This window comes from Euleptes europaea, chromosome 19, assembly GCF_029931775.1.
Source record: "Euleptes europaea isolate rEulEur1 chromosome 19, rEulEur1.hap1, whole genome shotgun sequence".
Classification (NCBI taxonomy): Eukaryota; Metazoa; Chordata; class Lepidosauria; order Squamata; family Sphaerodactylidae; genus Euleptes; species Euleptes europaea.
In genome coordinates, this window is record NC_079330.1 from 11,161,126 (window position 1) to 11,187,470 (window position 26,345).

The 26,345-nt window shown below is 47.2% G+C and overlaps 1 protein-coding gene across 1 annotated transcript in view; it reads left to right on the forward strand.

Annotated features, from left to right (window-relative positions):
• The first annotated feature begins 271 nt into the window (after nt 1–271).
• Nucleotides 272–26,345, forward strand: part of KAZN (kazrin, periplakin interacting protein) — a 274,010-nt gene continuing 247,936 nt past the window's right edge. The window contains exon 1 of the mRNA XM_056865098.1: nt 272–368. Coding sequence (XP_056721076.1) covers nt 333–368 — 36 coding nt within the window. The 5' untranslated portion in view covers nt 272–332. The remainder of the gene's footprint in view (nt 369–26,345) is intronic.

The window sequence follows — 26,345 nt, forward strand, 5'->3', positions numbered from 1 at the left end:
TCCTCACTGCCAGCTTTGGGCACGGTGAGAAGATTCTTTCGGTAATGCAAAAATCATTCCTCCCCAACCCCCAGTTCATTTTATGAGATGCCACCTAGAACTAGAGTAGCCCTGCCAAGGCACCATGGCTGGCCATGTCCTTGTTTCGAACCCAGGTCTCCCATCCACCCTAAGAAGTCCCTTCTTTTTTTTCTCTCTCTCTCTCCCCAGCCATGGAATCTCTACACACCTTAAATGACCAGATCTCCGACTTCATTGTGAACAAGGCAAAGGCCCTCACCGAGGAAGACGATTCTTTCCTGCCAGATGAAAAAGAGACTCTGAAAACGTCCATGTTGCTCATGAGGCACCTCTTGATGGATGCACAGGTACGACATGCTTGCGTTTCTACAACAGCAGTAGTTCTCCAGTTTTTCGAAAAGGTACACATGAACACATGAAGCTGCCAAGTCAAGTACTGTCTACTCAGACCAGCAGCTGCTCTCCAGGGTCTCAGGCAGAGGTCTTTCACAACACCTTCTGGCCTAGTCCCTTTCTCCCTTTAACTGGAGATGCCGGGGATTGAACCTGGGACCTTGTGCATGCCAAGCAGATGCTCTACCACTGAGCCACAGCCCCACTGAAATTTAATGCGCAACCACCCACTGTTCTCACATCTTTCCTCCTAGTTTCTCTAGGGCACAAAATAGTCCGTAGGGGGATATTGAAGGACTATCATGCTGGACCCCGGTTCTGCCGGCATTTCTTTTAAAAGTCTGGTTGTTACCACTGTTTATCGGGCAGAAGACAGTATTTCCCAAGTGTTGGTAGATGAGATCTTAACTGTGGATGCTGGGGATTGAACCAGGGACCTTCGGCACACAAAGCATGTGGACTGCCGCTGAGTTATATTAAGGATGGCTGGCTTTTAAACATTGCTGAAAGTGGTGTTCGGGAGTTTGCGTTCAGCTGCCTGTCCCGCACTGTTAGGAAAGCCAAGGAGGTTTTTGCTCCCATGCAAGAGCACAACCTGCAACTCAACAGCTGCCAGGGTGGCATGCGGGGTGGCGTAGGCAGCTCCTCCCTCATGCAACCCTATGCACTCTGGAGAGGTTTCACCTCTTGTCTAGTGAACAAGGTTAGCTATTCCTTTATTCAGAATGAAACGGAGCCGCCCAGCACCCTCCTATCCCAGATCCCAAATGCCCCCTTCGCTTTTCTGCCCGCTGCTCTCGGCCACCCACCCCTGATGCCAGTCCTGCCCTGCCGGGAGCCCCCGGCCCACGAAAGGCATCCCCCGCCGCCGCAGAACAAACGCAGCTCTCCCCGGAAAGGTCACCCAGCCGTCCGTTCCTTTCCCCGCCAACTCATTTGATCAGTTTCAGCCCAGAGCACAAAGCGAGAATAGCCACCTTTATACGGCACTCCTTTTTTCAGCCTGCGGTGGGAGGGGGCAGTTACGCGGGCCATTGAACTCTCGGTGGAGGATCGACAACTGTGTCTCAGTGGCCCGGCTTGGCTCGAGGCCCTCCCCGGAGGCTGCCAAGAAAGGAAACATTTGGAACGCACAAAAACAATACTTACAAACATGCCACTGTCTCTCTGGTCGAGGAGCTGTCAATGGGGCTTGTGTGTGATGCAAATACCCATTCCTACAGGAAAGGAAGAGAAATCTTGTCTGTTTCCAAAGTATTCTGCTCTCTTTCCAGTTACTCCTTGCCCATGCAGCCAGGGCAGGTGTTCTTCTCTACAATCCAATTCACCTGTAATTCTTCTTGTAGTAGGGGAGGGCCTGTGGCTCAGTGGTAGAGCATCTGCTTGGCATGCAGAAGGTCCCAGGTTCAATCCCCGGCAGCTCCAGTTAAAGGGACTAGGCAAGTAGGTGATGTGAAAGACCTCAGCCTGAGACCCTGGAGAGCCGCTGCCGGTCTGAGTAGACAAGACTGCCTTTGATGGACCGAGGGTCTGATTCAGTATAAGGCAGCTTCATGTGTTCACCCTGCAACCATTACATTGGAAATAAGGTATGGTTTCAGCAAGACCAGGTTGTTGTGATGGTTATAATTTGGTTATTTATAGCCTTTCTTGCTGGGGATCAAGGCAGATTACCTTGAGGATGCAGCACTGCTTCCTTTTGTTTGGGAAGCCCCCCCCCTTTATGAATACCTGTATTTTCAACACAGAGATTCACCCCTAGTTCAAACCTCTTCTGGCAAAAACTCCAGGAAGTGGTCTGAAGTTAGTGCTGATCATGCAAACACACATGCAAAAAATGGCTAACCCTTTCTGCAGTCTTAAAACTATAAAACCCAAGAGGCTGTGCAACTGCGAATGAAATGTGGATATGTAAAGTCATCTGCAGCTTTTTCTTTAACTGATAATATTGAATGAATGGGCATACAACCTGGAACCCTCTGGAGTTTGGATCTCAAGAGACGGGGCCATGACTCAGTGGTATAGTACCTGCTATGAATGCAGAAGATTCAGCCCCCCACCGACAACCCCAGTCAAAGGATTGGTCTGCCACATTCATGACTGCTATCACATTAAAAAGGTAAAGATCCCCTGTGCAAGCACCGGATCATTCCTGACCCATGGGGTGACGTCACATCCCAACGTTTCCTAGGCAGAGTTTGTTTACGGGGCTGTTTGCCAGTGCCTTCCCCAGTCATCTTCCCTTGACCCCCAGCAAGCTGGGTACTCATTTTACCAACCTCGGAAGGATGAAAGGATGAGTCAACCTTGAGTCGGCTACCTGAAACCCATTTCCATTGGGATCGAACTCAGGTCGTAAGCAGAGCATGGACTGCAGTACTGCAGCTTACCACTCTGCACCATGGGGCTCTTGCTATCACATTACATACATAAAAATATCTTAAGTAACAAAGCAAAGAACCACATGAATTTCCAAACATGGGAGGTGGGATTAAAACATATACTATTTAAGCGGAGGTCGGTGGCTCAGTGGAAGAGCCTCTGCTTTGCGTGCAAAAGGTCCCAGGTTCAATTCCCAGCATCTCCAGGTAAAAGGACCCGGCAGTAGGGGATGTCACTTTGATGGGCCCAGGGTCTGATTCAGCATATGGCAGCTTCATGTGTGTAAGGCCCAGATACTACTGGCAGGCTGATCCTATGCAGCATTAAGCAAATAATGCTTCACTGAAACCAACTGGCAAAGCCCACTAATTCTACATACGTTGCTGCCATTAATTCTCCGCCTTTGTTGCGCATTTGGAGATGGTCCCATCCCACCCTAACAAGCTCAGCTGGAAATTAAAAGCTCGGGGAAAACATTCCTTGATTCTCTCCAAAAGCTGTTCAGCAGTCTATAAAAATGCAGAGATAAGAAACAGGGAGGCACGGGGAGATAAGACACGGTGGTTTTTATCTCCTTCGCACGGGAGCGGCAAACTTTCTTTCCGTGTAGCGTGTCGATAACCAGCCCTGTAGAAACATTTGCGATATTATTTTTTTAAGGCGATATTCAGCTCTTAGCCCCCCAGGTGCAAGGTGAAAAGGGGTGGTTGGCGTGTCATCTGCCTAGCTAATCCACTATGCCGGGGAAGGGGGAGGGTACCAGATGCTGCCCAAATTTTTTCATCTGAATGAATTCCTGAATGGGTTTCAGAATGACCTGATCTTGTTTCTGAACAAGCATACTAGTAAATAGATCACTCCTTTGAAATGTGGTGTTGGAGGAGAGTGTTATGGATATTGTGGACTGCCAAAAAAAAACAAATCAGTGGGTTATAAATCAAATCAATCCTGAACTGACCCTAGAAGCTAAAATGACTAAACTGAGGCTATTGTACTTTGGTCACATTATAAGAAAACAAGAGTTGCTACGGGGAAAAAATAATGCTCGAAAAAGCTGAAGGCAGCAGGAAAAGAGGAAGACCCAACATGAGATGGATTGACTCTATCAAGGAAGCCACAGCCCTCAATTTGCAAGATCTGAGCAAGGCTGTTAGAGATAGGATGCTTTGGAGGACACTGATTCATAGGGTCGCCATGAGTTGGAAGCGACTTGACGGCACTTAACACCCACACAATCTGAAGAAGTAACTGAAGAAGTGAGATGTGGCTCAAGACAGAAATTTTGTTAGTCTTTAAGGCGCTGCTGGACTCTTGCTCTTTTCTAGTACTAGTAAATCTCCTTTAAAAATGATTCTGAACTTTACACAGAACATTGTGTAAAAGCATTTTGCCAAACTGTTTGAACCTTGATAGGGGAATTTCCATTTAAGACTTTGGTCTGGCTTGGAGACTGGAGGGGTGGGTGGATTTGGGGACTTCAGTGAACCCCGAAGCCTTTCAGAATGAAACTAAATATTTTCAGATTTCTCCTCTCTATGAGCTGAGGTTGTATCCTCCTTGCAAAGCAAAAAGAGCTCCTCCATTTCGAGTCCCCTATTGGATGAAACGGTGGTATATGTTCAATAATGGACTTCCCAAAGGTTTGCTTAATGGGGCAGAGCCAATTTAATTTGTTTGATCAATTACAGGAGATCCAAGTGGGTCGTTGCAGATGATTTTATCATATGGTTTTCCCTAGAGGTTTTAAAACAAATTTATTTTGTGCTACAGCTTTTTGTAGCAGATTTTGAATGTAAAAGAAGAGATCATACATAGACAGAAATTACTGTTGTGGGCAATGCCAAAACTTCCCCTTGGTGTACAATTTTTTTAAAATATTGTATAAAGTAATAGGGATACAGAAGGAAAGCAGGGGAGGGGGAAAATATAGATATCAAACATAAATTTTGTCTAAAAAAATAGAAAACTATTCTAACGCAAAACAAGCTAACCACATTACCATAGATTCGTGACTTGGGCTGATTACATAAATGGCATATACAGAAGATAATAATTTTTTATGGCTAGTTAATGCAGTGTCAAAACTAACAGTTTTCTATAAAAGAAGTAAAAATTGCATTATAATACATCTTATAGAGATCTAATCAATCATTTTGTTATTATTAACCTTGAGCTTCAACGTAGTTGTAAAAAGATTTCCATATCTCATAATGCTGCTCAAATGCTTTATCACTGTTAATATTTATCATATCAGTCATAAGAGCATATTCAATTAGTATGTCCCTCCATTCTTCTATGTCCGGAATAAGTGGTTGTTTCCATTTCCTAGCTAAAACTACCCTTGCAGCAGGGGTACAACCTTTAAGTTTCCACATGATTCTGGGAACTGCTTGGTTCACTATTCATTCCCGAATGCATTCACCCTTCCTAGATTTAACTGAATTCCCTCTGTAGTTCTTGGTAAAAAAGGTAAAGGTCCCCTGTGCAAGCACCAGGCCATTCCTGACCCATGGGGTGACGTCACATCCCGACGTTTTCTAGGCAGACTTTGTTTTGCGGGGTGGTTTGCCAGTGCCTTCCCCAGTCATCTTCCCTTTACCCCCAGCAAGCTGGGTCCTCATTTTACCGACCTCGGAAGGATGGAAGGCCGAGTCAACCTTGAACCGGCGACCTGAAACCGACTTCCGTCGGGATCAAACTCAGGTCGTGAGCAGAGCTTGGACTGCAGTACTGCAGCTTACCATTCTGCGCCACGGGGCTCTTCGTTCTTGAGGGATACCAAAATCCACCTTGTAATTCAAGAATTCTACATCTGGGGACCTGGTGAAGCTGAGGACCTGGTGGATTATCTTTTCTAAAGCCCTGTTTCTAAGAATTTTTTTCTTCCAGCGGCAGCTTTCTCTGCTCTTTGAAGGTTGCAATTGCAGTGTGCGCTCATAATGCCTGTTTTCTCTTGAGTCAAGCACACTATAAGCTTCTCCATCTGGTGAGGTGGGCGGGTGGCAGAACGGGGAGAGGAAGACGGATAGTGGTCCAGTAAAGCAAAGGGAGAATCCATGGCAATACAGTTGCAATATAGTTTCGAGCAATTTTGGGCGCTCAGTTTTTTAAGAAAGGAACATTTTTGTTGTTCTAGAGCGATGCTCACCATTTGTAATGAGCAGAGAAGAGTTTGTCACTAATTCCACAAACTACGGACACTATTTTTTGTAAATCATTTAATTACGTACTACTTGGATTAAAAAAAAAAACCAGGTGATTTACTTGGAATTTTTGAACAGGAGCCTGGGTTTGGGGCTCATGCTCACCTTGTTTGAATGCACTTTCTACAAATCATCCAGTTTCTTAGTTTTTGAATAAGATTCTTTGCTCAAGAAAGGAGTGGAGGTTAAGGATTTACTGACAGCAGAGATGACCCCCATAATTAGCAAACCAGTCTTCTCCAGCTGTCCTTTGAGGTGAGGGAGGCAAAGCTCAACCCATCATAGTGTGTCTGGCTAAGAACCAGAGTTGCCACCGGAGGGAAGTTTTTGGGGCAGAACCTGGGGAGGGCGGGGTTAGGGGATGGGAGGGACTTCAATGCCATAGGGTCCAATTGCCAAAGTGGACATTTACTCCAGGGGAACTGATCTCTATCGGCCGGAGATCAGTTGTATTAGCAGGAGATCTCCAGCTAGTACCTGGAGATTGGCAACCCTAAACCTCACGATCACCCTTTCTCCCCCATTGGGACCCAAAGTGGCTGACAGCCTTCTGCCCTGGTTTTTCTCCTCACAACAACCCTGTGAAGTAGGTTAGGACGAGAGTATGTGATTGGCCCAAGGTAAACCAGAAGGTTTCCATGGCAGAGTGGGGATACGAACCTGGGTCTCCCGAATCCTAGTCTGACACTCTAATTCAGGGGTGTCAAACGTAAGGCCCACAGGCCAGATCCTGGAGAGCTCTTATCCAGTCCACAAGCCAGCCCAGGCAGCCAGCCCCCCCCTGAAATCTCGATCTGGGCTGGCAAGGCATGGCCCGGCTCAACCAAGTGACATTTATGTCATATCCGGCCCTCGTAACAGTTCATGTCATATCCGCCCCCCTGCTCTAACCACGACAGTCAGATGTGAGTTGGGGTTAGGTTTGCCAGGTCCCTCTTCGCCACCAGCAGGAGGTTTTTGGGGTGGAGCCTGAGGAGGGCAGGGTTTGGGATTTTAATGCCATAGAGTCCAATTGCCAAAGCAGCCACTTTCTCCAGGTGAACTGATCTCTGTCAGCTGGAGATCAGTTGTAATAGCAGGAGATCTCCAGCTAGTACCTGGAGGTTGGCAACCCTAGTTAAGGTTCTCCTCCATTCCTGTGTGTTCAGTGCCCGATTCTTTTTGGGACTGTATTGCATTTGGAGAAGGGGCTTCAGCTAGGGTTGCCAACCTCCAGGTACTAGCTGGAGATCTCCTGCTATTACAACTGATCTCCAGCCGACAGAGATCAGTTCACCTAGAGAAAATGGCCGCTTTGGAAATTGGATTCTATGGCATTGAAGTCCCTCCCCTCCCCAAACTCTGCCCTCCTCAAGCTCAGCCCCCAAATCGCCAGGTATTTTCCAACCTGGAGCTGGAAACCTTACCAATCCCCCTCCTTCCCTCTCTCAGTGTTTGGGAAGTGGAAAACTGTAACATCATTGGATTGCTCTGCTGTCAGACATTGGCAGCTGCTGCTTGCGTGGGCAGGGAAACTCTCCCATTGGACTCTATGGCATTGACGTCCCTCCCCTCCCAAAACCACACCCTCCTCAGGCTCCACCCAAAAAAACCCACCGCCAGTGGTGAAGAGGGACCTGGCAACCCTAGTCTCAGCTCCCCCCACACAATTTTCCCAACCTGAAAGCGTTCCCGTGTGTGCCCTGTTTGGCCTGTTGGGGTGACCCGTGTGTATACCTCATACATCAAGGAAGGTGTGACCCAATTCTTCTTTACGTTGGCTTGTGCTAACAGGCATCTTGAAGAGCAGAACCGAGGGGTTAAGAAGGCTTCTGCATCTGGCGGGACTCTTTGCAAAAGCCACTGGCTCGGGCGGCGGCGGTGGGGAGAATAAATTGTTCTCGCTGATATTCGTCACAGGCCTCTGATTGGGTTTCAATTATATTATTTTCCTTTAGTCAGATAAGAGTAATGAACAGATTCTTATCTGTTAAATTGCTGCGCTGAGTTCTACTAAATCTGCTGTCCTTTCGAAACGCTGCGCTCGGAAAACCGAACGGCAGTTCCAACACAGGACGCTGCGTTCCAAAGGCTGAGACAGCATATTCGGTGCAGCGCTACCTGTCAGAATGGGCCTTCTCTTTGCCAATTCATGACAATTCTCAGCTGGGTTCAGGGATGCCAACCTCCAAATAGTGGGGGAGAAATAAGACACCACTGTACAGATATCAAAAGATTTGGAAATTAGTACAGGAGCTTACACAAAGTGCAAAAACTTTATAAATAGCTACGTGCAATAACAAACAATATAGGACAATATATACAGTAGGACCTACAAAAACCTTTCATAAATATTCATATTCTCAATTGTCCCAAAACTGAGTACAAAATTTCTTCTTTCGCAGACAAATGTCATGTAGTATGATTGATGCCATTAGCAATGGAGGATATGGCCATTTCAAATTCTTGGCTAATTAACAGTCCTTCTTCAGTCCTTCCTATTCATATAAATAATATAAAAATTCAAATCACAATCAAATAGTAGCTGGAGATCTCCCGCTATTTCAATGGATCTCCAGCCGATAGAGATCAGTACCCCTGGAGGAAATGGCCGCTTTGGCAACTGGACTTTATGGCATCGAAGTCCCTCCTGGGTTTGATTCCCCACTCCTCCACATGAGCGGCGGAGGCTAACCTGGTGAACCAGGTTCTACGCACGAAGCTAGCTGGGTGACCTTGGGCTAGTCACACTCTCTCAGCCCCACCTACCTGATAGGGTGTCTGTTGTGGGGAGGATAAGGTAAGGTGATTGTAAGCCAGTTTGAGTCTCCCTTAAGTGGTAGAGAAAGTCGGCATATAAAAACCAATTATTATTCTTCTTCCACCCTGTGACAAGGCTGGCTATACTGAATTGGGCTGAAACGCTCTGATTTGATGGTCTAAGGCAGCAGTTCCCAAACTGTGCTCCACAAAACATCTCCTAGCGCTCCATGAAGATACTGGAAAGAAAAATACTACTGTCATTCGGTTTAGTATATAGTTGCTAGGTGAAAATTAGTGCTCTGTTGACTAATTTCTCTCCTGAAAAGTGCTCCATTACTCAAAAAGTTCGGGAAACTCTGGTCTAAGGGAAAAGCTGGCCAAAATGAAGGCTATTTTGGTGGCTCCAAACCTAGGGTTGCTACCTCCAGATACTAGCTGGAGATCTCCCGCTATTACAACTGATCTCCAGCCAATAGAGATCAGTTCACCTGGAGAAAATGGCCGCTTTGGCAATTGGACTCTATGGCATTGAAGTCCCTCCCCTCCCAAACCTCCTCAGGCTCCATCCCAAAAACCTCCCGCCAGTGGTGAAGAGGGACCTGGCAACCCTATCCAAACCGCCCACCACTGTACAAGTTGAGCAGCTTTTCGACAAGTGTTACATTTGTGTGTGTGTGTGTGCGTGTGTTTGAGGAGGGGGACGAAATCCAGAAATGCCGTCCAAATCGGCCCCGAACCAAGAGAGTTCCAGGAAGGTGTGCGAGAGCCCAAAACCTGACATTTGAAGCAGAAAGGTTAATAACCACCAGCGAGTCGCTGTGACTTATAAATTATATCGGGCCCTTATTTTCACAGTTGGCCATCAAGATCTAATTAAGGCCAGTGGCACAAATCACAGGGTTGGGAGGCTGATTGCCTGGTTTAATTCGTCAGTACCGTTTGCGACTTTAATTAAAAAAATAATAATCAACGCCTGTAATTTTTCAAACACCGTGGAGGGTGAGCTGATGGATTGATAGGAGTTCCCAAGTAGAGATCAGGTGAAGCCTGAAAGCAAAAGGGCCTTTTTCCTTTTCGAATGAAAATATTTGCAGGAACATCGGGGGGCTGACAAAATGGTTTTGGGTTTTTAATTTGGAAGAGTTCGGATGTCTTGCTTTGAAGTGCCACGCCCCTGGTTTTTATTCCCGTTTCTTATTCCGGACCGAAGCAAAGGATGTCTTTAAGGTAAATAAATACATGTATTTATTACAGGCCAAGACCAGCAAAATATAATCCATATAATAACACTTCCAGTATCAAGTAACTTTTGAGAAAAGAAACATTTTAAAATTATAAATTCACAGAATTATACAATATCTTTATGAAAATTATAGCTAAAAAGCCTATATATGGCTTACCCTTCCTAGTCTTATAGGCTATCCGTCCAAATATGGCGACTTTGAAAGCGATCTCTTTATTCTTATCTACTAGCATAACTGAGAGAAAAATCCTTCTATTTTTACCGAGATGGCGGGAAATTATGGGGGTTATCAGAGTTTCCCTAATATGACTATAGACCTTACAATCAAAAAAGATATACTCAAGAGACTCAATATTCCCATCTCCACATAAGCATAAACATTCGTGTCTTTACAATAGACTTGGTGTGGTGTAATCTTTAGAGCAGGGGTGTCGAACAAGCGGACAAATACGTGTCAGGGATGCTCTAAGCTGATCCTGCATTGAGCAGGGGGTTGGTCTAAATGGCCCCTTCCAACTCTGTGGTTCTATCTGGATGCATAGTATACAAAATCAGCACCACTATGTTGGAATGGGAATACAATGTAAAATAACATAGGCAGGCCACCATCCAATAAATAACAACATCTGGGCTACTGTGGCACGTATATATTAAAAGCTATTTGGAACTGAAGAAGTCAGATGACGAAACGGATTGCTTCCAGAAGACCGTTTTCTTCTGTTTGGCCCTTTCTGTGATGTACTTTTGTCTGAGTATTCCACGACGTGCTTTCAGCAACACGTGCTTTCAGCAACAGGACTCTGTAACATCACTTTCATTTGGGAACATTATCCCTTGTCATGTTTTCATGATGTGTTAATTGTGGTAGGATTGCATGTATTTGCTTGTGTTTTGAAACATGACGAAAGCTGATAAGAAGAAAGTAGATTCCTTTGAAATGTGGCGTTGGAGGAGAGCGTTACGGAAACTGTGGACTGCCAAAAAAACAAATCAGTGGGTTATAGATCAAATCAAGCCTGAACTGACCCTAGAAGCTAAAATGACTAAACTCAGGCTATCGTATTTTGGTCACATCATGAGACGACAAGAGTCACTGGAGAAGACAGTCATGCTAGGAAAAGTGGAGGGCAGCAGGAAAAGAGGAAGACCCAACAAGAGATGGATTGACTCAATAAAGGAAGCCACAGCCCTCAATTTGCCAGATCTGAGCAAGGCTGTCAAAGATAGGAAGTTTTGAAGGACTTTCATTCATAGGGTCACCATGAGTCGAAAGTGACTTGACGGCACTTAACACACACATGTGCACACCATTAACAAAGGGGGCGGGGAGACTGACCTGACCACTGTAGCAAACTGCATCTGCCAATTCTGGAGTTAACCCTGGAGGTTCTTCAAGTGAAGTCAGAATGAAAGCAAGGTGGAAAACAGGGTGGAAAGCGAGGCAGGGTGACATTCTGGAACAGCGAAGGAACGGAAGGGAGGAAACGAGCTCTTCGCTAATGAAAAGTGGCTTGCAGCTGGTATTTCTGCAGCCGGTCCAGAATCCTTGCCAAACTCGCAGCGCGGCTGCTTCAGGCGGCGTTACCAGACAGGAGAGATGTCTCATCTGGCCATGAGACTCGCGGGTCTGCCATACAAAACGCAGGACTGTTTGCAGTCTCCGGAATTCAGGCTCCCGCTTTGCTCTGTTCACTTCAGCGCCGGATCTTTTTGGGAGAGCGGCGCCGGTTCTCAAAGCAGGCAGCGGCGCTTTTGGTTAGGGATTGGGTGGTTAGATCGGGAGGCAGGGGAACGGGTTTTCTTTGCCGCCCCATCAGCAAAAGTGGGGTCTTTACGCAACAGGTCACCAACTCTGGGTTGGGAAAAATGGCCAAAATGGCCCTTTTCTCCAGGTGAACTGATCTTTATTGGCTGGAGATCAGTCGTCATAGCAGATCTTCAGCTAGTACCTAGAGGTTACAATAATAGAAAACACCTGTGCCAGAGTTAACGTAGTTAAAGAAAATGGACATAAATTGAGGACTTGTTTGTTTTGTATTATTTGATGTTGCATGCCAAGAAGTGCTTTGGTGATTTTCACCTGTATTGCTCGCATGACTTAATGCTTTAATTTATTTCCCAATTTGAGGACATATTTTTCGTTTTGTGATGATTTTTGTGATGACTTTATGTTGTACGCTAAGAAGTGCTTTGGTGATGTTTACCTGATTGCCTGCATGAATTTATGCGTCAATTAATTTGATTATTCTTGACTTTATTCCAGTGTGGTGTTATATACTTGAGCCTCCGTGCTGCCAGTACCTAGAGGTTGGCAACCCTACTCTCAATGGAGTAAGGGTGGAAAGAAACCAGGGTGGAAAGAAAATAAAATAACAAGAGAAAACAAGCAAAACAGACAACACAAAATGCCTTCTCTGACCAATAACAAAATGTAGTGCTCTCCCATGACAGTCCCACTCTTGCCAAAACAAGCCTAAAAAACAGCTAGTTGGAGAAAACCCCTTCATAGCACACTTGTTACCTTCCAGCATGTGCTATTTATTACCCATTTAGGTAAAAACAAACCAAGAAAACAAAAAAAAATCCTTATGTACCTACACGGCGCTTGCTAGCTTTTCATAACTTGTTCTGGAATGGAAAGTTGTTCTCGGCATGGCCGGGAAAATTGAGAAGGTCCCCCGTGTGCCATCTTGCTTGAGATAGCATGGCCACTGAGGCCTGAAGGGGAGGCCGACGGGCAGAGACGGGGAATTGGGATGGAAACAGGTGGGAGTGGAAATAATAGAGCTGTGTTCAGAAGTCAGTCACGGTCCTGTGAGGACTAGGTCTGAAAGGCCTTTGGCAGTCACAGACACAGCGGGCACTTAATGGAGCCATAAAATTGAGGGATCTGAGTGTTATCTACCCTCTACCTAGGCTTCTGAAGCGATGGCAGAGAAGTAGGGTTGCCAGGTCCCTCTTTGCCACTGGCGGGAGAAGAAGGAGAGTCGGTTTTCATATGCCGACTTTCTCTACCACTCAAGGCAGAATCAAAGCGGCTTACAATCACCTTCCCCTCCCCACACAGACACTCTGTGAGGTAGGTGGGGCCGAGAGAGTGTGACTAGCCCAAGGTCACCCAGCTGGCTTCAGGCAGAGGAGCAGGGAAACCAACCCAGTTCACCAGATTAGCATCAGCCACTAGTGGAGGAGTGGGGAATCAAGCCCGGTTCTCCAGATGAGCGTCCGCCACTCATGTGGAGGAGCGGGGAATCGAACCCGGGTCTCCAGGTTACAGTCCACTGCTCTTAACCACTATGCCACGCTGGGATGCCAGCCTCCAGGCAAAGTGAGTCATTCACCTCATTGGCTACCAAATAACATTGCGTGTTTTGTATTTTGGCTTCTTACTGAAATATCTTTGCTTAATGGCAAGGAGCAGGGGGAGAGAATTTACGGCCTGGAAGTTTCTGGGTTGAGTTCTTGTTGTTTTTAACGGCGATTATGTGATTAACTTTTTGCCGTCTAAAATTATAGCAGGAATGTCTCATTTTTAAAAAATGTGAACAGCTGCCGTGGTCTAGCAGCCCAGCTTTAATGAACAGATGCGTATTTCCAGGAAAGATCCGTTATCGCTTCTTTTTTTATATATGATTATGTCACCAAAACGTGTTATTTTGGAGGAGAGATACGCCTGAAGTCACGGTGGTGCTCAATATCAACAAGGAAACAGTAGCGAGATAAGCCCACTTAGCCCTTATCTGTAAGGGATTCTAGCCACTTCGAAATTATTCCTATTATTATCGACAACAATCGCTGTCATCACTAGACTGCCTGCTCTCCCTGTCCCGCCGAGCAAAATAGCCCGTGTTCAGGAGAATTCCTCTCCTCCGGACCTAGGGTTGCCCGGCCACAGGCGGGAGATTTTTGGGGTGGACCCTGAAAAGGGCAGGGGTTGGGGAGGGACTTCAATGCCATAGAGTTCAATTGCCAAAGAGGCCGTTTTCCTCCAGGTGATCTGATCTCTATCGGCTGGAGATCAGTTGAATTAGCAGGAGATCTCCAGCCGCCACCTGCAGGTTGGCAACCCCATCCGGACCGCTTTTCTGAAATAGACGGGTGAACTATTTTAAGTTTCCAAATCAGCCGCGCACTGCATCAATAGCTCGGACTACATTTACTGTTAATCACAAGTAGTTTATTCGTCAAGATTTGTTTCTTTTTTAAAAAAATAAATAAAACATCTGCCTGGCCTGCCATCTGTTCTGGGGCATTTGAAGCCTTTCTCCTCTCCGCCAATTTCCCATCTTTCTTCTCCGCTGATTTCATGCCGCGGTAAGGAGTGTTGGAGGAGGACCCAAATACTGAGAATATAGCTTTCGAGATCTGGCGAGATCGAGCTATATTATGCCGCCTTCCCTCCCAGCAGTAACTAATATCACCTGTTAAATAACATGGTGTAGTGGTTAAGAGCGGTGGTGTGGAGCGGCAGAGGCCAATCTGGTGAATTGGATTTGTTTTCCCACTCCTACACACGAAGCCAGCTGGGTGACCTTGGGCTAGTCACAGCTCTCTCAGCCCCACCTACCTCACAGGGTTTCTGTTGTGAGGAGGGGAAGGGGAAGGTGATTGTAAGCCGGTTTGATTCTTCCTTAAGTGGCAGAGAAAGTCGGCATGTAAAAACCAACTCTTCTTCTGCTGCTGCTTCTGCTTCTTCTGCTTCTGCTTCTTCTTCCCTCTGTTAAAGGGACATGACATTTCTCCCCAGGCAGTTGGCAACCTAGCAAGCAGAGAAATCCAGAAGATCATTCCCAGGGAAACTAAGATCTGCACGCCCTTGGCTGGCAGAATGGGCAGTCAGCATAGGCATCCCGGCCCTTATTCAGGGAGCTGATACCGCCGCAGCCTCTGCAGAGTTCTGTACTAAAGAGCCAACGGAGGCTTTTCTTGGCTTCATTAAAACCGGAGCGCTCTTGTGATCTCGGTGCTCCATCACTAACCCTCGGTGAAAATGTGATGTGTTTTTAATTGGGCAAGCTTGCCAAGGAAGATGAAAGAGAAATGGCCACTTGCCAGTGTTAAATACCTCCAAATCAATTAGTCTAAAAGCCAATTAGCAGAGGAAATAATTAAACGGGAGATAAAAAAATTTCCACTTCTAATTTTGTTTAAAAAAAAAAAATCCCAGTTTTATTAAGTAAGAAGAAAAATTCCGCCTTGTCAATTGTGATATTTCAAAGCAACGTTTTCATGTACGTTTAATTCTTTCTGAATTACGGCTGCTGGCACACCAAAAGGCTGAAAATATTTAGTCAGGAGACATGTGCAGAACGCTTTAAAGACTGGGTAGATTCTTTACAACTCCCCGCCCCCAACTTTTTTAAAGCCACATTACTGAGAGCCAGGGTAGTGTGGTGGTTAAGAGCGGTGGGTTGGAGCGGTGGACTCTGATCTGGAGAACCAGGTTTGATTCCCGGCTCCTCCACATGAGCAGCGGAGGTTAATCTGGTGAACTGGATTTGTTTCCCCACTCCTACACACGAAGAAGCCAGCTGGGTGACCTTGGGCGAGTCACACTCTCTCAGCCCCACCTACCTCACAGGGTGTCTGTTGTGGGGAGGGGAAGGGAAGGTGATTGTAAGCCGGTTTGATTCTCCCTGAAGTGGTAGAGAAAGTCGGCATATAAAAACCAACTCTTCTTCTTCTCCTCCTGCCAAGTCCCGCAGGGCCCGGGTCAGTGGAGAGTTCCACCAAGCATGGGTGGAAAGAAAATAAAATAACAAGAGGAAACAAACAAAAGAGGCAAAGCAAAATGCCTTCTCTGATAGGGTTGCCAGGTCCTTCTTCGCCACTGGTGGGAGGTTTTGGGGGCGGAGGCTGAGGAGGGCGAGGTTAGGGGAGGGGCTTCAATGCCATCGAGTCCAACGGCCAAAGCGGCATTTTTCTCCAGGTGAACTGACTTCTATTGGCTGGAGGTCAGTTGTGATAAAGGGAGATCTCCAGCTACTACCTGGAGGTTGGAAGCCCTAGAGAGCAGGGTTGCCGGATCTAGGATGGGAAACTCCTGGAGATTTGGGGATGGAGCCTAGGGAGGACAGGGACCTCAGTCGAGTATAATGCCATAGAGTCCACTTGTTTCTATACAATGCAGTCTTGGGCTGCATCAACAGTAGTATAGTGTCCAGAAGATCACACGAAGTATAGTACTGTGTTCAGTTTTGGGCACCACAATTTAAGAAAGATGTAGACAAGCTGGAACGTGTCCAGAGAAGGGCAACAAAGATGGTGAGGGGTCTGGAGACCAAGTCCTATGAGGAAAGGTTGAAGGAGCTGGGTATGTTTAGCCTGGAGAGGAGAAGACTGAGAGGGGATATGATAACCATGTTCAAGTACTTGAAGGGCTGTCACATAGAGGAGGATGCCGAGTTGTTTTCTGTTGCCCAAGAAGGTCGGACCAGAACCAACAGGTTGAAATTAAATCAAAAGAGTTTCCGTCTAGACATTAGGAAGAATTTTCTAACAGTTAGAGCGGTTCCTCAGTGGAACAGGCTTCCTCGGGAGGTGGTAAGCTCTCCTTCCCTGGAGGTTTTTAAGAAGAGGCTAGATGGCCATCTGTCAGCAATGCTGATTCTGGGACCTTAGGCAGATGATGAGAGGGAGGGCATCTTGGCCATCTTCTGGTCACTAGGGCTGTGGAGGGGGGAGGTAGTTGTGAATTTCCTGCATTGTGCAGGGGGTTGGACTTGATGGCCCTGGTGGTCCCTTCCAACTCTATGATTCTAAGCTGAAGTCATAACCCATCCACTGTAGCTGAGCCTCATAAGGTCTCTGTAAGACAGGCTGAGGCAACGTGACTTGGCCATAGGACTGAGTGCATGTTCCTGCTCTCTTTTCATATAAACTGATACTTTTCTCAGTTCTCTGTAATTTGCTGCCGGCTTTTTCAATTCATTTGTATTCTGTGCGCACGTTGAATCGGGTTTTTTTTTACATGCTGTTTACGTGGCATTTGTTCGTACAATGTAAGTCATTCATCTTATTTGTTAATTCACAAATAATATTGAGAAATGAATGCATTTTATGGAGAAAGCTTGGTATGGGGGGACAGGCACAAAAATGGCTGCAGTTTGCATTGGGAGAGTGAAATCGAAACTGGGATTTGGGAGATTTGGGAGTTTATTAGTATACTTTTCTCCCACCGTTCCCCCAAGGAGCTCATGGTTCTTCCTTCCTCCATTTTATCCTTACAATAATTCTGTAAACTAGGTCAGAGTTAGGGTTGCCAGCTCCGGATTGGGAAATATCTGGAGATTTTGGGGGCAGAGCCTGAGGAGGGCAGGGTTTGGGGAGGAGAGGGACTTCAATGTCATAGAGTCCAATGGCCAAAGCGGCCATTTTCTCCAGGTGAACTGATCTCTGTTGGCTGGAGAGCAGTTATAATAGCAGGAGATCTCCAGCTAGTACCTGGAGGTTGGCAACTCTCGTCAGAATGACTGGCTCAAAGATGCCAATCAGGTTTTGTAGCAGAATGAGGATTCAAATACGGGTCCAAACACTGCACTGTCGGTGTGAAACACAAAGGATGCGAAATTTTGACCCTGCTCCTCTCTAGCCAGGGAACCTTCACTCTTCCCTCTCTGAAAGAGGGCTTGCTTGCTGAAAATCATACCCTTAAATCAAGGCATGACAGGTTTTCTGCCAAAGACATGGTGCGCTAATTGTGTTGTTTTTTTCCGAACGGCGGCATAGAGTCACAGATGCCAAAAGGGTGTGTGTGTTCTGGGTAGCCATGTTCTGGATTTGATAGCAGGAAGGGCCAACCAATAATGAAATAATTTACAAGGGCAGTTTTCATGTGGCTCACTGCCAGGGGTCATCCTTGTGAAGTGGTGCCCATTCCCATATTCAGATTCTTTAAATATCTATCCATCTATCCATCAATCCATCTATCCATCCATCCATCCATCCAGCGTGTTGTAGTGGTTTAGAGCGGTGGTTTGGAGCGGTAGACTCTCACCTGGACAACTGGGTTCAAATCCTCACTCCTCCACATGAGTGGGGGAGGCTAATCGGGTGAACTGGATTTGTTTCCCCACCCCTAGGCATGAAGTCAGCTGGGTGACCTTGGGCTAGTCACACTCTCTCAGCCCCACCTACCTCACAGGGTGGCTGTTGTGGGGAGGGGAGGGGAAGGTGATTGTAAGCCGGTTTGATTCTCCCTTAAGTGGTAGAGAAAGTCGGCATATAAAAACCAACTCTTCTTCTCCTTCTCTCTGAACTCTCTCAGCCCCACCTACTTCACAGGGCATCTGTTGTGGGGAGAAGAAGGGAAGGTGATCGTAAGCCAGTTTGAGACTCCTTAAAGGTAGAGAAAATCAGGGTATAAAAAACAGCTCTTCTTTTTCAGAGAGAGAGAGAGATTTGCTGCAAAAACTGCATAGAAAAAAACTCTCGCAAAACAGCCAAGATAAGAAATCTGTAATCACCTCTTGGGTACAGCTTAGAGTCTACCACCGTAATGAGACATCCTGCCTTCTAGAAGGGTGAGATTCTCTGCCGAGATGTAAATATATGCAAATTGTGTTAATTTCCCATACTTTATTCTGGGTACAGTTTTCTTGGCATGAAGACTGCACAGCGTCGCCCAAAGATACTGAACCAGTTTATAAGAAGGGCCATCAGCGCGTAGCTTCCCATCGAGTGAGTTCGGAAAATCAAGACAGATGGCGGTGGATCCCCGCCAACACATTTTGTTTTAATGCCGACGAGCCGTTACCGACGCTTCCATTGTACTCGCTTTAATTAGCTTCCAACACTTCACTCTTCGGTCCTTCGTTCTCCCGCAATTTAGGAGGACAACGTCAAGCGAGCCCGTCAAATAGATCGCCTTGAACATTAGGAACGGCAGACACGTTCCCGGACAGTATTTGTACAGCCATCTATTCTGCCAAGCGTAAACGGGCCTGAAAATATCTTCTTCAAAGGATTGCCGGAAGCGCGGCTTTAGGGAAACCACTGTAGGGATTGAGACGGAGGTGCATTGGTGACGTCGCCGGTGCTAGCCAATCGACACTATGCCCAGCTTGCTGTTGCTACAGCCTTGCCATCCCAGTTTCCCTTCTGCCGTTGACCTTTGAGAGGAGAAGTTAAATTTTCTAACAGTTAGAGCTGTTCTTCAGTGGAACAGGCTTCCTCGGGAGGTGGTGGGCTCTCCTTCCCTGGAGGTTTTAAAGAAAAGGCTAGATGGCCATCTGTCAGCAATGCTGATTCTATAGCCTTAGGCAGATCATGAGAAGGAGGGCACTTGGCCATCTTCTGGGCATGAAATATGGGTCACTGGGGGGGGGAGGTAGTTGTGAATTTCGTGCATTGTGCAGGAGGTTGGACTAGATGACCCTGGTGGTCCCTTCCAACTCTATGATTCTATGATTCATTTGTATTGTATGTGGGGAGGGGGAGCTTCCAAACTGCTCCCGCTGGAGATCGTGGAGAGCACCTCTCAGATTTTGATACTTACTGTTGTCTCTCGTGGGGCTTGGGGCAAAAGATGGAAGTACCACTCTGGTCACTTCCTTAGCAGCTTTTTTCCCACCCCTAACAGAATGTTTTCAAAGAGAGCCCAAGACAAAGCATATTACAAAGCAGGGGTCCACAAGAAAAAACTGTGTGGTAGAGCCTCTGCTTTGCATGCAAAAGGCCCCAGGTTCAATCCTCAGCATCTCCAGTTAGAAGGATTGGGTAGTAGGTTGTGTGAAAGACCTTTGCCTGAGACCCTGGAGAGCCTCTGCCGGTCAAAGGAGAGACAAGGCAGACCTTGATAGACCGGTTCCATATAAGACGTGAGGGAGCTGCCATCTAGGGTTGCCAACCTCCAGGTACTAGCTGGAGATCTCCTGCTATTACAACTGATCTCCAGCCGACAGAGATCAGTTCATCTGGAGAAAAGGGCCACTTTGGCCATTGGACTCTATGACATTGAAGTCCCTCCACTTTTCAAACCCCGCCCTCCTCAGGCTCCACCCCAAAAACCTCCCGCTGGTGGCAAGAGGGACCTGGCAACCCTAGGGAGATCCCAGAAGCCATACACAGGCAGCCTCCCCCAAATGTGGGACAAAATTGGCATGGGGATGAGCCTCAAAGTGAGGATCCTACCCTGTCACAGGTATAGGGTTGCCCACCCCTAGGTGGTGGGCAACCTCCAGGTGGTGGCTGGAGATCTCCCGCTATTACAACAGATCTCCTGCTATTACTACTGATCTCCAGGCAATGGAGATCAGTTCCCCTGGAGAAAACAGCAATTGGGCTCTATGGCATTGAAGTCCCTCCCCCCTCCAAACCCCACCCTCCTCAGGCTCCGCCCCCAAAATCTCCAGGTCTTCCCCAACCCAGAGATGGCAACCCTACACCAGTATGAAGCAAGAAGGGGAGCTTTGCTCTTGCTGCAGAGGAGGAGGAAAGTCCCCTCTAGAGCGGAGCGCCAGCAAGGCATGAAATTGCTACCCCGGTGTTAAAGGCTGACATTTTCTCTTGCTGGTAAAACAACATGGTGGTTTGTTGCTGTTGTTTGACAAACAGCTTCAGGGAGCGGTCGCTTCCACGATTTCCTTAGCTGTGGCTCCCTCACCTACTCGCTGGCATAACAATGAGCAAGAGAGGATTTCAGATGAGTGGCTTCTCCCTCCCCCCATTCATTTTGCGGCTTTCTCCCCACTTGTGTCCATGTTTCATGGGGGTGGGGTGTGTGCAGGTTTTGGAAAAGGCTGTCACCCACAATAATTGCAAGGGGGGGCGTCGCTGAAGAAGTGTTTTGGAAAGTGGGTGCGAGCCCAAGGTTCTTTGCAGGTTTTTAAGCAGAGGCTAGGTGACCATCTGTCAGCAATGCTGATTCTGTGAACTTGGACAGATCATGAGAGGGAGGGAAGGAAGGGTCACGCCAGTGTTTGGCTCTTGTGGCCCTTGAGAGCCAGCGTGGTGTAGTGGTTAATCAGGTGAACTGGGTTGGTTTCCCCACTCCTCCACATAAAGTCTGCTGGGTGATCTTGGGCGAGTCACAGTTCTCTCCAAACTCTCTCAGCCCCACCTACCTCACAAAGTGTCTGTTGTGGGGAGAGGAAGGGAAGGAGATTGTAAGCCGGTTTGATTCTCCTTTTGGTAGAGAAAATCGGGTATAAAAACCAACTTCTTCTTCTTCCTCCTCCTCACATACCCAGGGTAATGCCAATAGCCACTTTGGGTAGGGTTGCCAACCTCTAGGTAGTAGCTGGAGATCTGAGGGGAGGTAGTTGTGCATTTCCTGCATTGTGCAGGGGGTTGGACTATATGACCCTGGAGGTCCCTTCCAACTCTGTTTCTATGATTCTTCTACTGCCGGCCAACATGGCTGCCCACCCGAAACTTGAACCACCAGCAGTTTTCATCTTTAAGATTCCTTGCTGCAATGTTTCTCCTTCCCTTGCCTTCAACGTTTTACACTCCAATATAAGCTAATGCAAGAATGTCTCGGACTATGAGACAGGTTTTTTTAATGCATTTGCACAATGATGCTCAGAATAAAGGCCTCTGGTTTTTTTTAACCGCTTAGAAGCCCGAGACTGGAAGATCTACCGCCCAGAACAAATTCACACTATGTTGTCATAACAACAAACAGTGATTTGAAATGCAGATTCGGCCTCTTTACTCTTCATTTCTGTGATAGGAAGCGGTGGAAAATGGGGGGAAATATGCTTCAGGGAGATCGGGCCTGCTGGAATGGCAAGGGCGATAATAAAAGTTGGTAGGACGCCCAGGGGAATAAAGAGGGTGATTTATGCTGCGGCTAAACCAAGAATTAGAGATGTGTAGAGGAAAATCTATTCAGTGATTTCTAATGCAGGGGGGTGTGGACAGGGCTGGCTTGCTTTGGACCTTTCCTACAAGATTCTTTCTCTGCTTGAAATGTTTTTGTGGCTCAAACACGGGTAGGGTGGCCATTCCTGGAGGGTGGCAACAGAGAATTTTTTCTCCAGGCCAGACCTGGAGGTTGGGAACTGAGGTTTTTTCCTCCTTAGGTTTGTCCAGGAGGGTAGTAACAACAGAACTTGCAACTTAGATTTTGCAACTTGATTTATACTTAGGGTTGCCAGGTCCCTCTTCGCAACCAGCAGGAGGTTTGGGGGGCGGAGCTTGAGGAGGGAGGGGTTTGGAGAGGGGAGGGAATTCAATGCCATAGAGTCCAATTGCCAAAGCGGCCATTTTCTCCAGGTGAACTGATCTCTATTGGCTGGAGATCAGTTGAATTAGCAGGAGATCTCCAGCTAGTACCTGGAGGTTGGCAACCCTATTTATACTATAATAGGTTGTTTTTGCTAAAACAAAACCTCCAGGGAGTAGCTGGAGATCTCCTGCTATTACAACTGATCTCCAGCTGATAGAGATCAGTTCCCCTGGAGAAAATGGCCGCTTTGCCAATTGGGCTCTATGGCATTGAAGTCCCTCCCCCAGCCCCGCCCTCCTCAGGCTCCGCCTCCAAAACCTCCTGCTGGTGGCAAAGAGGAACCGAGCAACCCTAGTGGAACCTGAGGAGGGCGGGGTTTGGGGAGAAGAGGGACTTCAATGCCATAGAGTCCAATTGCCAAAGCAACCATTTTCCCCAGGGAAACTGATCTCTGGAGAAACTGATCTCTGATCAGCTGGAGATCAGTTGTAATAGCAGGAGATCTCCAGCCACCACCTGGAGGTTGGCAACCCCAAACACGGGGGAAGGACCGTATGGCAATCTCAAGGCCTCCCTCATTCTTTGCCAAACGTATTTTTCCAACAGCCGTTTGTCAGCTAGGTAAACGCAGAGGACGGGTGCACCATGCCTTGGTCTGATCCAGCCGGCCTCCTCTTATGTTCTTAAATCTGCACTGTGCCCCAAAGCTCACTGTGTGACCTCAGGCCAGAAAAACTGTCTGTCTCTGGCTAACCTACCTTGCAGGGCTGATGTGAGGATAAAATGGAGGGTAGTCAACGACGCTCTCCGCTCTGAGCTCCTTGCGGGAAGAGAAGGATAAAAACATACTAAACAAATAACAAACGAACACCATTTTCATGCAACGCAAACATAAGCATGCACAAACGTGCCCTTGCTTGTGTGTGTTTTTGTATTTAGGAAAAATGTATGCCTCCTCTCCAGAGACCTGCTCAATGTGACTCAGAAAGTAAAAACAAATGCAATACAGACCGTTAACCAAAAAAAAGAAAATAAACCTGCGTAAATTTGTCACTGCTAAATCAGGCTGTAAATACACAGAACCCAATACAGGTTTCCAAGAAGAAGAAGAAAACTTTTGACTATTACCTGCTTCAGGCACTAATATACAATCTTTGTGTGTTCACGGACAGTACTGCTCAAATACTCACAAAGCAGATCGCAACCCCGCAATGTTCAAAATACCAGAAAGAACTGACTTACGATGCAGTACTAAATATGGAAACTAGTGTGGCCAACCTCCAGGTAGTAGCTGGAGATCTCCTGCCAATAGAGATCAGTTCCCCTGGAGAAAATGGCCACTTTGGCCATTGGACTCTATGGCATTGAAGGCCCTCCCCAAACCCCGCCCTCCTCAGGCTCTGTCCCAAAAACCTCCCACCGGTGGCAAAGAGGGACCTGGCAACCCTAATGGAAACCGTCAAAACGGACAGCCGTCAAAACGCCCTCCCCATTGTCTTACAGCCACCTATGGGGAAGAAACAGTTCTGTGTGAAGCTTAGGTAGGGTTGCCAGCTCCGGGTTGGGAAATACCTGGAGATGCTGGGGTGGAGCCTGAGGGCTGACTGTTGGGCAGTTGGAGTCTATGGCACTGAAGTCCCTCCCCTCCCCAAACCCCGTCCTCGTCAGTCTCCACCCCCAAAATCTCCAGGTATTTCCCAACCCAGAACTGGCAACCCAGGTTGGTGGGCACATGGGGGGGGGCTGTCGGTGTTGGTGTGATGACACTTCCAGGAAAAAACCCCCTGCAGAGATAACATGCTTCTCTAGGAGTCGCCAGAGACTGTACGGTAAATAGATACTTAAGGTGCTTTTATAAGAAATAGATGAGGATGATGAATTGGTCTCCTTGTCCATGAGGACAAGGAGGGGCCATGAAGAGGGAGGGGCCGTGGCGCAGTGGTAGAGCATCTACTTGGCATGCAGAAGGTCCCAGCTTCAATCCGCAGCATCTCCAGTTAAAAGGACTAGGCAAGTAGGTGATGTGAGAGACCCCTGCCTGAGACCCTGGAGATCCGCTGCCAGTCTGAGCAGGCAATACTGACTTTGATGGACCAAGGGTCTGATTCAGTAGAAGGCAGCTTCATGTGTGTTCATGTGAGAGGCAAAAGATTCCTGCCTCTGTTCTAACTGTGCCATGCGGGGCATTAAATGGGAGAGGAAAATGGCAGTTATGAAGTGACGCTTGTGTCTCAGGGGTTGCCATGTGGCGCCGTCAGATTTCCCTTGATGGAATTATAACTTCATAATCACTACTTGCTTATGCATTATCCTATCTGTAATCCGGCTGTAACGTAATTTATTGATGTTGACATTCCCAGCACGTTGGAGAAAGCTGGATTCGGCTCTGATGGGTTCGGCTTTGATATCAAATTCTGCAGAATGCCTTGATGGAGCAACGCATGGAAGTCCGAGCTCCCTGGAGAAGGATTGAACACTGAATTTGAAAGCACATTTTGTGTAGCCGCCTGTTAAGCAATTATGGCATTTGTCTTCCCTTGCAGCCTACATGTGTATGTAGTGGTTAAGAGCGATGGTTTGGAGCAGTGGACTCTAATCTGGAGAACCAGGTTTGATTCCCCATGAGCGGCAGACACTGATCTGGTATTACAACTGATCTCCTGCTCTTTCAACCAATCTCCAGCCGATAGAGATCAGTTCACCTGGAGAAAATGGCCAATTTGGCAATTGGACTCTGTGGCATTGAAGTCCCTCCCCTTCCCAAACCCCACCCTCCTCAGGCTCTGCCCCAAAAACCTCCCGCTGGTGGCAAAGAGGGAACTGGCAACCCTAAAGACCATTATTAATCCACCTCCTTACTTGTAGTAGAAAAGAGCAAGAGTCCAGTAGCACCTTAAAGACTAACAAAAATATTTTCTGGCAGGGTATGAGCTTTCGTGAGCTGTGGCTCATACCCTGCCAGAAAATATTTTTGTTAGTCTTTAAGGTGCTACTGGACTCTTGCTCTTTTCTGCTACTGCAGACAGACTAACACGGCTACCCACTGTGAATTACCTCCTTACTTGTGAGTGCGATTCTCTTCCTAATGGCTAAAAAGCAGAATTTTGCCATTGTGTCAGATGAACACATGAAGCTACCTTATACTGAATCAGATCCTTGGTCCATCAAAGACAGTATTGTCTACTCAGACCGGCAGCAGCTCTCCAGGGTCTAAGGCGGGGGTCTTTCACATCACCTACCTGCCTAGTCCTTTTAACTGGAGATGCCAGGGATTGAACATGGGACCTTCTGCATGCCAAGCAGATGCTCTGCCACTGAGCCACGGCCCCTCCCCACCAGGGCTAACTCCGTACATCCCAGAGAAAAGGTTCAGGTGCTTAAAACGAGATAGCAAAGGGGAAATAGTATTTGTTCTGATTTCATCATAGAATTCACAGTGCAGCACTATATGTGTGGTTGATTCGACTGCATATGTCCAGTTTATGTATAGCATACTAAGGTTCAGATTCCCCCACTGCAGCCAAGAAGCTCACTGGTGGGTAGGGTTACCAGGTCCTTCTTCACCACCAGTGGGAGGTTTTGGGTGCAGAGCCTGAGGAGGGTGGAGTTTGGGGAAGGGAGGGACTTCAGTGCCATAGTGTCCTATTGCCCAAGGGGCCATTTTCTCCAGGGGGACTGATCTCTGTCGGCTGGAGATTGGTTGTAACAGCAGGAGATCTCCAGCTAGTACCTGGAGGTTGGCGACCTTACTGGTGGACCTCGAACCCATCCCTCTGTCTCAACCTCACAGGATTGTTGTGAGGATAAAATGGGGTGGCGAAGAATCACAGACGCTACCCTGAGCAGCACGGAGAAAGGGCAGAGTGGCAATATGACATCCTTTGGTCCAGCCCAGGTCTGTCCCTTCCTTCCCTTTTTCTCTGTCAAGTATATTTCGCGTATTCTTCTTCCACACACAATGCACTGGGGTGTATTTCTTCCTTTTATATTTTAGAGGCCTCTCTTCCCACGGCCATCAAATTGCTTTTTTGCCACCTCCTCGGAGACCCAGAGTGTCTCCTTTAATGGCCTTTTGCGTCTTTTCCTTTGCAGGGGAACAAACAAACAGCCATCAGAATAATAAAACCTTCATACTTAACTGAACCTTGAGTTCATTTTCCCTCGGCTTTCTTTATCGTCTCTCCCTTCG